Here is a 10,246-nt window from a genome sequence, read left to right on the forward strand (position 1 = left end):
TTTTTTTTGTTTTTTTTTTTTTTTTGTGTTGAAGACTCTACAGAAACTTGATTTTGTTCTTGTTCTTGATGTTCTTATGCAGGTTTTTAGAAGATGGAGGATGGTGAGGTGTTTGAAGATGATGAATAAAACTGCTTGTTATGTTTTGATATCATGTGGTTGGATATATGTTTTATGAAAAAAATAAATGTTTGTTTCAACTTTCCGATCGAAATTTATAGAATATCGAGTTTGATCAATATTGAGTTAAGATGTCTATCGTTGAAAAGATTCATACTACTTCAAATTATGTACCTTACAAATTTCTAATTTGAATTATCATTAAACATTAATTGTTTTATTCCATCAATTCTCGTGCATTACTCAGATTCTGATTACCTTACTTTTAAAAAATATTCAAAATATTTAAAGTTTGTAATTAACATCCGTCATACCTATGTTATTGTATTTTAATCATTAATATAACCTATATTATGGATAAGTAAGATTCTTTACATAAAAAACTTAATCATCAAATAGAGAGTTTGATTGGAAAAAAGCGAATTAAATGGACAGGACAATCCGGAAGGGAAGCCCAAACATAGATATTGATTTGAACAAAAGAACGCAAATCAAACCGGTACCGAAAACCAAAAGAGAGATGGAATTCCAGATTGAACAGATGACCGACCTACACTACAAAAAGACATATTGTAACGACCCAAGCCCACCGCTAGCGGATATTATTTTTTTTAAGTTTTCCCTTTCAGGATTCTTCTCAAAATTTTTAAAATGCGTCTATTAAGAAGAGATTTCCACGCTTTTTCTCATGCGCTATAATCTTGTAGCGTAGTCAAATAGGTAACAAAAATGAAGTAGAAGAATGAGTAATTATAGCAGTAATTAAAATTTAAATTACACCCCAAGAAGTAAAAGATGAATTTTTTACTCATGGTCACATGATTCTTCACACCATTCAAACGTTTCTCTTTTGGTAATTTTCAAATGCTAAAAAACTTACCATATATATATATATATTTATAGTCCCATTAAAAACCAGTTGTTTCTTCCAGTTTTCATCCAAATTTGGTAACCTTTCTTGGCCAAAAGAATGACAAGTTAAACTTGTTGACTAATTGTGCTGTTTGGCCTTCTTAAAAGCCACCACTCCTGGTTTTCTGCACAAAGCTAACACTGTGCTGCTCTCATGGAGTTCTCCCTGTTCTTCCTTCTGCTTTCCTGTTTTTCTTTGGTAATAATCACAAATCTTTCCCTTTTTGATCTCTTTCTCTGTGTTTTGATGGATGTTTTTGTGTTTCAGCCACTGATGCAGCAGTTTTCAGTTTGGTGAACAAATGTAGTGACTCAGTATGGCCAGGAATCCAACCAGGAGCAGGGAAGCCTCAGCTATTGAACGGCGGATTTCAGCTGAAACCCCATGAGACCGCAACGATTAATGTGCCTACAGGATGGTCAGGTCGATTCTGGGGTCGACATGGGTGTTCCTTCGATGCCTCTGGCAAAGGGACGTGTGATACAGGCGATTGCGGTGGCGTACTCAAATGCGATGGGGTGGGAGGTGCCCCACCTGCTACACTTGCAGAGTTCACCTTAGACAGTCCTCAGGATTTATATGATGTTAGCCTTGTTGATGGCTATAACATGGAGATTTCGATATCCCCCTCCGGTGGATCGAGGAGTTGTCGAACAGTGAAATGCCTGTCGGACTTGAATCAACGATGTCCTAGTGGATTGGAGGTGAAGAAGAAGGGTGTAACCATTGCTTGTAAAAGTGCATGCTTGGCTTTCGACACGTCGCAGTATTGCTGCACCAGGGCATACAGTAGCCCGCAGACGTGCAAGCCGACGGGTTATTCGAAAGCGTTCAAGTCAGCTTGTCCAATGGCTTATAGCTATGCATATGATGATCCAACAAGCATATTTACATGCCAGAATGCAAACTATTCAATTGTCTTTTGTTGAATTGGATCTTATATAGAACTTCTAACATATAATACAATTACACAGACATTCTTCGTAGAATCCTATAACTTTAAACATAGTAAACAACGTTGTTTTGTTTTGTTTTGTTTTTGTTCTTTGATCTTCATGTTCCTCAAAGCTTACCTGTGGTCTGTACAAATCAAAACCAAGCTAAAATATACGTGTTTCTTCTTGTTATCGACTCGAGCATAAGCACGCGCATTTCGCATTCGTATCAGTGAGGGTCTGCACCAAAACAAATACAGAGCTTTTCATGAGACAAAGGTGGCAGTTGGATCATCATGTGATTCTATTAACTTAAGGCTGTCTTTGACTGTTACCTTGACCTGTCTCTGCAGGCCTTTAATGTATTCAACGGCCAACTCCAGCATTTCAGCTTTGCTCGTCTGCTGCAAGGAAAGATCAATAGATTGATCGAACGATTTAGTCTTTAAACATTGAAATAGTACGACGTTAGCATGATGTATCATCGAGGGTCAGGGTTATTACCTTATCCATGTCAGGAAACAGCTCTTGTAGTTTCTTCATTCTTTCACTAATCCGAGTTCTTCTATTCTAAAAATTCAAAAACTTGGAGATTTAAGAATTTGAATGCAGTTAATCAGTGTAGGACAGCGGGTTTGATCGAAAGAAGGCAGGGTTTACCCGCTCAGCAATGCTTCGTGGGTGCGTGGCGCATCCACGTTTAGCTCGAATTTGGTGACGAATAGGATGTTCTTGAAATCTAAAAAACTTCTCCACCGGATCATTGTTGAAAGTTATAGGAAAGCTCAAATGATGAGCCAATCCACGATTGTTATTTTCATAGCCAGCATTCTGCAGAACAGAGAACTGTTAAGCTAAGCCAAACTTGCAGGTTTAAACAACTCACTAAGTTGCATTGTACCTGAGTTTCGAGCACGATCGATGTCGGAAACGTGCGCCCATTGTTATCTCTACCTCTTTTTAAATCCTTGATTGCAGAGTTATGCCAAGAACTGTTGAGGAAATCGTCATCATATTGCCTTGTCGTATTGCCTGCAAGTCGGTCGATCCTTGTTAAAAAGCCATTCATTCTAAGCTATACATTTCAGTTTACTGCTCTCACTACCAACTAAGAAAGCATTCCTTTCCTTTTAACTCCCTTCTTTAAAAAGAAAATTTCAAATTTCAAATATTACCGTAAGATTTTTAGTGGGAGAGGAGAACGAAACCTTCCTTATAAAGGTGGAAACCTCTCCTTAGAATATAAGTTTTAAAACTTCAAGAGGAAGCCGAGAAGGAAAAGTCCAAAGAGAACAATATTGACTAGCAGTGGGCTTGGACTGTTACAAATGATATTAGAGTCAGGCTCTAGGGGATGTGTCAACGAGATCGTTGGATCCCCAAGGAGGTGGATTGTGAGATTCCACATTAGTTGGAGAGCGATAGACTAGGGCAGTTACTATGGTATTAGAGCCAGACACCTAGCAGTGTACCAATCGGGAGTTTAGACTCTTACAAGGGTATAAGAGCTAGACACAAAACAGTATATCAACGGTAGGTTTGGGCTATTATAATGCTATCAGAGTTAGGCACCAAGTACTGTATCAGCTATGGGTTTGTGCTGGCTGTTACAACGGTATAAGAGCCACATACTAGTGTGCCAGCGGAACGCTGGGCTACAAGGTAGTCAACCATATGTATTTCCACAGAATTTGAAGCAATCAAGTTAATCTAAAACAAAGGGTTTAGACAATGAAATATTACCATTTTCAGCAGTCAAATGGGAGAAAACCCCAACAGCAGGAGAGCTACTTTGCCTGAAAAGATTTCCGGCATTCCTCGCACCCAAATCGAATTGCATCGAGTTATTCAAATTCATAACCCCCAACGAGTTCCCAGTCTGAGCTCCAACACCACAATTAACCAAACTCCTATTAACCATCGAACAAGATCGATTAACCACCACAGGGCTCGTAGATCGAATGACCCGATAGTCCTCTGCCCCACTACCGCCGCCACCGCCGCCACCGCCGCCATTGTTACTCAGAAGAAGACCTTCAGTTCCATCGAGGAGATTCGCAAACACAGAGGTCGGAGCAGACCAATAGCGCATAAGCCCACCAGCGCTATGGATATTCGTGGAATCGCGGTCCATAAAATCAGGGTATGCCTCTAAACTGTTCGACGAAATTCCAAACCCTAAAAATCTGAAATCGGATGAAACCCAGATGATCAACAAAACCCAATCTGAAAATAGAGCATAAAAAACACAACACTAAACTAAGCTTAATCTAACAAACAGGAAGAAAAACATTCAATTCAGAAATCACCATTTTCATTCCATTTTCAATCTTCTCACCTCAAGAACTTTCAAAATTCAGAGAAGAACACGAAGAAATTGGGCTGAATCAGAGAAAACAAAACAGAGTATGAAGCAGTTCGAGCAGTAAAACTAAGGAGTCTTTGAGTGAAGAAGAGAAGAAGACGGAGCAAGTGGCAATGTCCCATTAAGGCACATGTTCGTTTTATTTAAAGGGTTAATGTTTCATAATTACCCTCCATTCACAGAATTATTACGTAAAATGCCATTAATGAAGACCGAAATCTTGGTCCGTGACATCAGATTTTCGTGGAACAAAATGGTCATCCTTCGCCCCCTCGTGCTTTCTAATATTTTTTAAATAAAAAAAAAAAAAAAAACGCGTTTAATTTTTAAAATAGACCATTTTTTTTTTTTTTAAAGATTCATTCATATTTCTTATTCTAATATTAATTTTTAAAACAATGAAATTTTATTATTAGAGCTAAAATTGATACCAATTATCAAATTCTAAATTAAAAAATATATAATATATTTTAAAAAATTCAAGAAATAAATAAATATTTTAATTCAATGATACTCGTAAATTTTCCAAAAAATATGCTCAGAAATTTTCTTCCTCTGAAAAAAAGCGTTGACTTTCTCATAGAGTTTGAAAACAATGGCATTTCAAATGGATAAAAATTGAATAAATCCAAAAATATTTGACTCGGCCCTTAACTCGCCGAGTCATCCTTCAAAAATGTCAACCTTACACAGGAGTCAATGCTACAATTATTTCACCATTTCCTCTCATTATTATTATTAATATTAATATTATTATTATTATTATTATTATTATTATTTTGGCCTCTTATATTTTATTCAATTGCGGAGTTTTCTTATCGTTTATAGTCGATTAAACTCTAAACTTGATTAATAGGGGTCGAATATGGAGATAAATAATATAAAGAGAAGAAAATAAAATGCAAGAAATTACGAAAAGAAAGTTTTTAATGGTAGGTTGACTTCAATCATAACGTGTACCGTGTTAACACACTGAATATTAATTCAAGTCAAAAAATATTACGGTTGCTAATTTGTCGGAGTCTTCACGACCAACATTTAATCAAAATATTAAAATAAGATTAAAAACAAACGTTTCCTACCTAATTTTTAATTTCTATTAAAGTGAGACTAATTAAACAAACGATAAAGTCAACTAATTCATTAGATCGAGAGTACATCGCTAATAACAGCAATGCAACGATGAACAATGTCTCTTTATGATTATATAAAATATATGAATGGGAATTTAAAATTTCACGTAGTACCTACATGAGCATTTATTTATTAAATTAATTTTTATACCAAACTATAGTTAATAAATGCATGAAGAAAATGATTATTTATATAAACAAATAAAAGAAATCTATAAAAGATTTAAAATTAATTAATTTTAGGAGACATTTCACCTTCTCATTTTATTTATTATTAAATTTTTAGTTTGGTTGAATTGAATATTAAATATTGATAAATAATAATGAATGACGAAACTAAATTTTAAAAAATGAATTAGAAAATTATTTAAAAATGAACTAAAAGGGAATTGATTAAGATGTTAATTTTAATTAGCATGGCTAAACACAAATATTTAATAAAATGGATCTTAATTTTAATACTTATTTAAATTAATTTATGAAAAATAAAAAATAATGAAGTCCTTTAATCCTATTCTCTTTGCTAAGATCAATTAGGACAAATAATTAAAATAAAATATTAAAAAAAAAAAAAAAAAAGTTCATTGTAGCAACCAAAGAAAATATTAATTATTTTTTATTATACTTAATTTATGATTTTTAAATACAATGATTTTTTAATTTGACCTTTTCGAAGAGATGTTAAAAGTCATTTAAAAAAGCTATCGTATAATTTATATTTTTTGAAATATTTATATGAATATAATTATTTTCTCATGCATTGTTATAGGGGAGAATAAATGGTTGAAATTACCTATTTATCCAATAGATTCTCCGTTCATTTAAAAGTCAAATTTACTATGTTTGGTTTTTTCTTTTTCTTTTTAATTTAATTATCTAATTGCCATTTATTTAACTGTAATTTATATATGGTCAAACTCATATATATTTACTATTTATGTTCAAAAAAATGTTCACGTTTTTTACGCTCCAATAATATTTATATTCAAGTTACGTATGTATTAATGTGAGATCATGATTTTTTTTTTTTTTTTTATCTTAAATACTAATGACTTATAGACTTTGACTACTCCATTTAACTTTTAATAGGTAAAAAATATTGACACATCACCTATATATTTTTGTTACATTTATATTTCCTAGTCATGACATCAAACCATGGTAGCCAAGAAACAATGCATGCATGATCTATATTTCGCACCCGAGTTCCTCTCAGTTAAGATTACTTTCTATTCTCATTTTTTCAAGTTATTTATTACTCACTTGATAATGGTTAGACAGTTGAAATCAAAATTTTAGAAATTTAGAAGATCATAGATTTATAAGAGAGTAACAATATCTTCATTATTAAGAATAAGTTACGAGAGATTAGGCCAAAAATGAAGTATTTCATTGTAGAAATATGTGATTGTCCATGTATTTCGGTTATTATTTTTTTTTTTTCATTTTAAAAATAGAATAGAAAAGAAAATAAAAGTAGGAGTCTCAACCAAGCTCCTAATGCTTCCATTATATGAGTGAATTTGATAACGTAAATTAATACAATAAAGAATATGCACTATCATTGGAATGAACTTGAAAAATACACACATCACATTCCATGACCTAAAAAAAACAGCTCATTACTCATGAGATCATCAATGATAAAAGATACTTATATAACACAAGTTGAAGAGGAAGAATGTAGAAGGGTGATATTATTATTAACAAATTATCTTTTGTCATCTTCAAACGCTCATGTAACCAGCTAAGTCCTCCGCTAGCAGATGTCTTTTTTGAGCTTTTTTTTTTAGACTTGTCCACTAGATTTTTAAAACACATCTACTAGGAAGAGATTTTCATACCTTTATAAAGAATGTGATTGTGATGTCTTTTTTGAGCTTTCCTTTTCAGACTTCTCCCTTTAAGTTTTTAAAACACATCTAATAGGAAGAAGTTTTCATACCTTTATAAATAATAATGCTTTGTTCCTCCCTCCAAAAGAATGTAATGTTATGTTTCTCTCTCCAACCGACATAGGATCTCATAATCTACCTCTTTGGGATCTACCGTCCTTGTGAGTACTTGTTCCCCTCTCCAATCGACATGAGATCTCATAGCATAACTTTACATCCATCCTCATCGAGATTCAACTACAGGTTGGATGCATGAATATATTATACATTCAGGTTCATAGGCACCCCACCATGATTTCAAATGAGGTTTCGAACATATTGATTAATCAAGGAAAAGTTACAAACAAAACAATGAGAAAAAGAAGTCTAATATCTATTTATTGAGTTAAGAAATTAATTGACACAATAGATGATGTGAATTTCCATTTCCACAACGTAGTAGTTGGTTTTTCTCATAATTTTCAAACACAGCCAGAATGGTCATAACGCCTTGTAGAACCGTCGTTGTTCAATAGTATGCTTTCCGAGGGTTGTTCTACCAAAACCAAGAAAACAACGTGCATCAAAACTACTTCGATTTCCATAGGTATCAACCAAGTAAGAAATTTCAAGCTAAAATGGGAGTGATGATTACCAGTGGATTTGGTCTGTAACGATAACCAAGCATCATCCGCTTCTTGTACTGCTCATATATATCGTCTTCGGGAGTCACCTCACCGGGTTGATGAGCTCCAACACCCAAGTTATTCATTTTTACATCACCTGCCATTATAGGATCTGAAATGCCACTCTTGGAGCTTCCCAGACCCTCACCTGCGATTCTCTTGCCAGTTTTAGTAGGTTCCTCCGTTAAGAAATGAACTTTCAAAGTAACGGGAGTTGGGAATCATAATCTAAACTTATGGTTGCACATAAGCTCCAGAAGAAGAAATCTAATGATTTCTCAAAGGCTTCAGGAAAGGGAAATAAAGATGGATCTAATTAAAAAAGAGCTAAATTATAAGGCGATTTAGCATTGTTAAGTCCAATGGTTTATGCAAAGGAGAGGGAGAACCTTCTTTCCATCCCATTTTAGATAGGAGTCTGTGCCCCACATTATCAGCCTGAATTTTAGCCTTATCAGCGGCTTCTCTAGAAAATTTTCGGGCAGATGCATCATTGCACGTAGCTAAGAACTTTTCAAGCTCCTCATCAGGAATGAAGTCACCCATGTGATGCCCCCTTTTCCCTGAAGCTGCAGAGCACCCCCAGAAATGAAAAGAAAGGAAGTTCAGGCAATAACACCAATAAAGCCAAAAGCTACATTAATAATGATTAACGGTCAACCAGTTACACCCCAGCAGGTATTGATACCTTGAAGAGAAGCAGGAGGAGGCATTTCATCTTTTGACAGTTTGGGTTGTCTCATCCTCTCTTTGCTGGCAGCTTTCTTCATGTAGAATTCCATCATTGCAATTGGATCTCCACTTGGTGATGACCTAGATTCACCTTAAAGTGCGAAAACCACAAGCCAAAGTACAATGTCAATTCATTGATCATGGTGAGCACTGAACAGCGTTCAGATAGATTTCTCCCACAATTTCAGATATAAAAGATGCACATTTTCCCTACTCTCTCATTTTTCCCTACCCATAACAAAAGGAAGGGGAAGAGCAACACCTTCATCAGAAGATTACAAGACCAAAGGAAGAAGCAATAAAATAGCTACCTGTTCTTTCAGACCATGCAGTAGTATTAGATGAACCCACGGAAGCTCTTGAATCTTCAGATGGTTCATATAAAGCAGAGGCAGGAGTTCGATAATTTGATGAGGAAGGCTGCTGGAAAGATTTCTGGGAACCAATCTTTGGCTTAGATGTTTGCGTGCTCCCACCATCTACAAATAGAAAAAGAGGAAGTGAATGTGAAAAACAATTCAATATCCCAAATAAGCAGCCCCTATGATGTCTTTCATAAAAAATGAGACCTTGTATTTCATAGGAAAAAATTTACAAGAAAAATAAGAAAAGAAGTCGTATCCAAGAATACATTTTTTTTAATCCCAAAATTTCTACAACTTGATACCTAAAGATCGTCAAATTTAAAAGTACACAATTGCCTTATCCCTAAGAAATTTGAGGAAATTTTTTTAGAAAAACAAAACAAAACAAAACTAACAAGAGGGAAGCCCAAACCATTTGATGATTTAGATTCGATGGTCTGTGAAAGAGCTTTTTCTTCTTCAGCTAGCTGATATTCGTAATATTTGTAATCTGCAGAACTCTCATCAAACAGAAATCTGCAAACATGATAGACATTTTATTAATAGATGATTTTTGAGAAGCTAAACATCAAATACCAATAGAAGCCATAGGTACTAGAAAGAAGTAGCAGGAAGGGGAATGTTATGAGGCATATCTCCAGGATTTTTTTAAACACAGCAAGAACTTACTTAAAAGGTGTATCTCCAGGATTTTTTTGGCGAGTAACATGCTCAAATTGCCTTCCATGTTTAGCCACAAAACTTGCTAGCTTGTCGGCAACTTTCTTCACTGTAGGATCACTTGGTGAAGGTGGTGCTGCATATCACTTATAAAACTGATTAATACCAAGAGCATGAACAAGTGAATGCAAATTACTCTTGCAGCAGGCTGCTACATATTCCAATTCTTTCATTGAACATCTCTTCCACCAATGTTGAAAGGTACTAAAGGTATACACTGCATTCATGAGACAAGAAATTTTCAAGAGTGCTTTGTACTCTAGATCTGAAGCAGTCCAAGCTTTAGAAGAGATCTAAACTCACGGTCCCAACAAAAGACAATGCAGTGAATTGAAGGAAAATGGACTAAGACCTACGTGGTAATTCTATGATGCCCAACACCCCCCCCCCCCCCCCCCCCCCC

At 34.7% G+C, this 10,246-nt stretch overlaps 4 protein-coding genes across 4 annotated transcripts in view; 2 read left to right on the forward strand and 2 right to left on the reverse strand.

Moving 5' to 3' along the window:
- Nucleotides 1-249, forward strand: part of LOC111497920 (putative lipid-transfer protein DIR1) — a 1,415-nt gene extending 1,166 nt beyond the window's left edge. The window contains exon 2 of the mRNA XM_023148936.1: nt 83-249. Coding sequence (XP_023004704.1) covers nt 83-90 — 8 coding nt within the window. The 3' untranslated portion in view covers nt 91-249. The remainder of the gene's footprint in view (nt 1-82) is intronic.
- An 888-nt stretch (nt 250-1,137) lies between these two features.
- Nucleotides 1,138-1,987, forward strand: LOC111498047 (thaumatin-like protein; the record flags this gene model as incomplete). The annotated part of the gene is made up of 2 exons (XM_023149099.1): nt 1,138-1,231; nt 1,301-1,987. Coding segments are annotated over 2 exons (756 nt in total), but the record flags the coding sequence as incomplete, so codon positions are not given.
- Nucleotides 1,988-2,086: 99 nt separating this feature from the next.
- On the reverse strand, nt 2,087-4,509 carry LOC111498048 (transcription factor bHLH81-like). The gene is made up of 7 exons (XM_023149101.1): nt 4,503-4,509; nt 3,712-4,194; nt 2,870-3,000; nt 2,629-2,799; nt 2,473-2,538; nt 2,304-2,372; nt 2,087-2,208 (listed from the first exon to the last, which is right to left on the reverse strand). The coding sequence occupies exons 1-7, from the start codon at nt 4,507-4,509 to the stop codon at nt 2,158-2,160; spliced, it is 978 nt and encodes a 325-aa protein (XP_023004869.1). The 3' UTR covers nt 2,087-2,157.
- Nucleotides 4,510-7,638: 3,129 nt separating this feature from the next.
- Nucleotides 7,639-10,246, reverse strand: part of LOC111497813 (SURP and G-patch domain-containing protein 1-like protein) — a 4,838-nt gene continuing 2,230 nt past the window's right edge. Inside the window, exons 3-9 of the mRNA XM_023148770.1 lie at nt 9,793-9,919; nt 9,536-9,639; nt 9,070-9,237; nt 8,715-8,849; nt 8,416-8,595; nt 7,996-8,174; nt 7,639-7,896 (exon numbers count right to left, since the gene is read on the reverse strand). Of these exons, the coding sequence (XP_023004538.1) occupies nt 7,870-7,896; nt 7,996-8,174; nt 8,416-8,595; nt 8,715-8,849; nt 9,070-9,237; nt 9,536-9,639; nt 9,793-9,919 (920 nt within the window). The 3' untranslated portion in view covers nt 7,639-7,869. The remainder of the gene's footprint in view (nt 7,897-7,995; nt 8,175-8,415; nt 8,596-8,714; nt 8,850-9,069; nt 9,238-9,535; nt 9,640-9,792; nt 9,920-10,246) is intronic.

The sequence above is a fragment of the Cucurbita maxima genome, unplaced genomic scaffold (genome assembly GCF_002738345.1).
Source record: "Cucurbita maxima cultivar Rimu unplaced genomic scaffold, Cmax_1.0 Cma_Scf00024, whole genome shotgun sequence".
Lineage (NCBI taxonomy): Eukaryota > Viridiplantae > Streptophyta > Magnoliopsida > Cucurbitales > Cucurbitaceae > Cucurbita > Cucurbita maxima.

Bases quoted from the DNA above. Each gene is read 5' to 3' on its own strand.
- LOC111498048 (XM_023149101.1), bottom strand. The intron at 2,800-2,869 runs GTACAATGCAAC...TCTGTTCTGCAG, and splicing joins CGATCGTGCTCGAAACTCAG to AATGCTGGCTATGAAAATAA. The intron at 2,539-2,628 runs GTAAACCCTGCC...TTGAATTTTTAG, and splicing joins CACGAAGCATTGCTGAGCGG to AATAGAAGAACTCGGATTAG.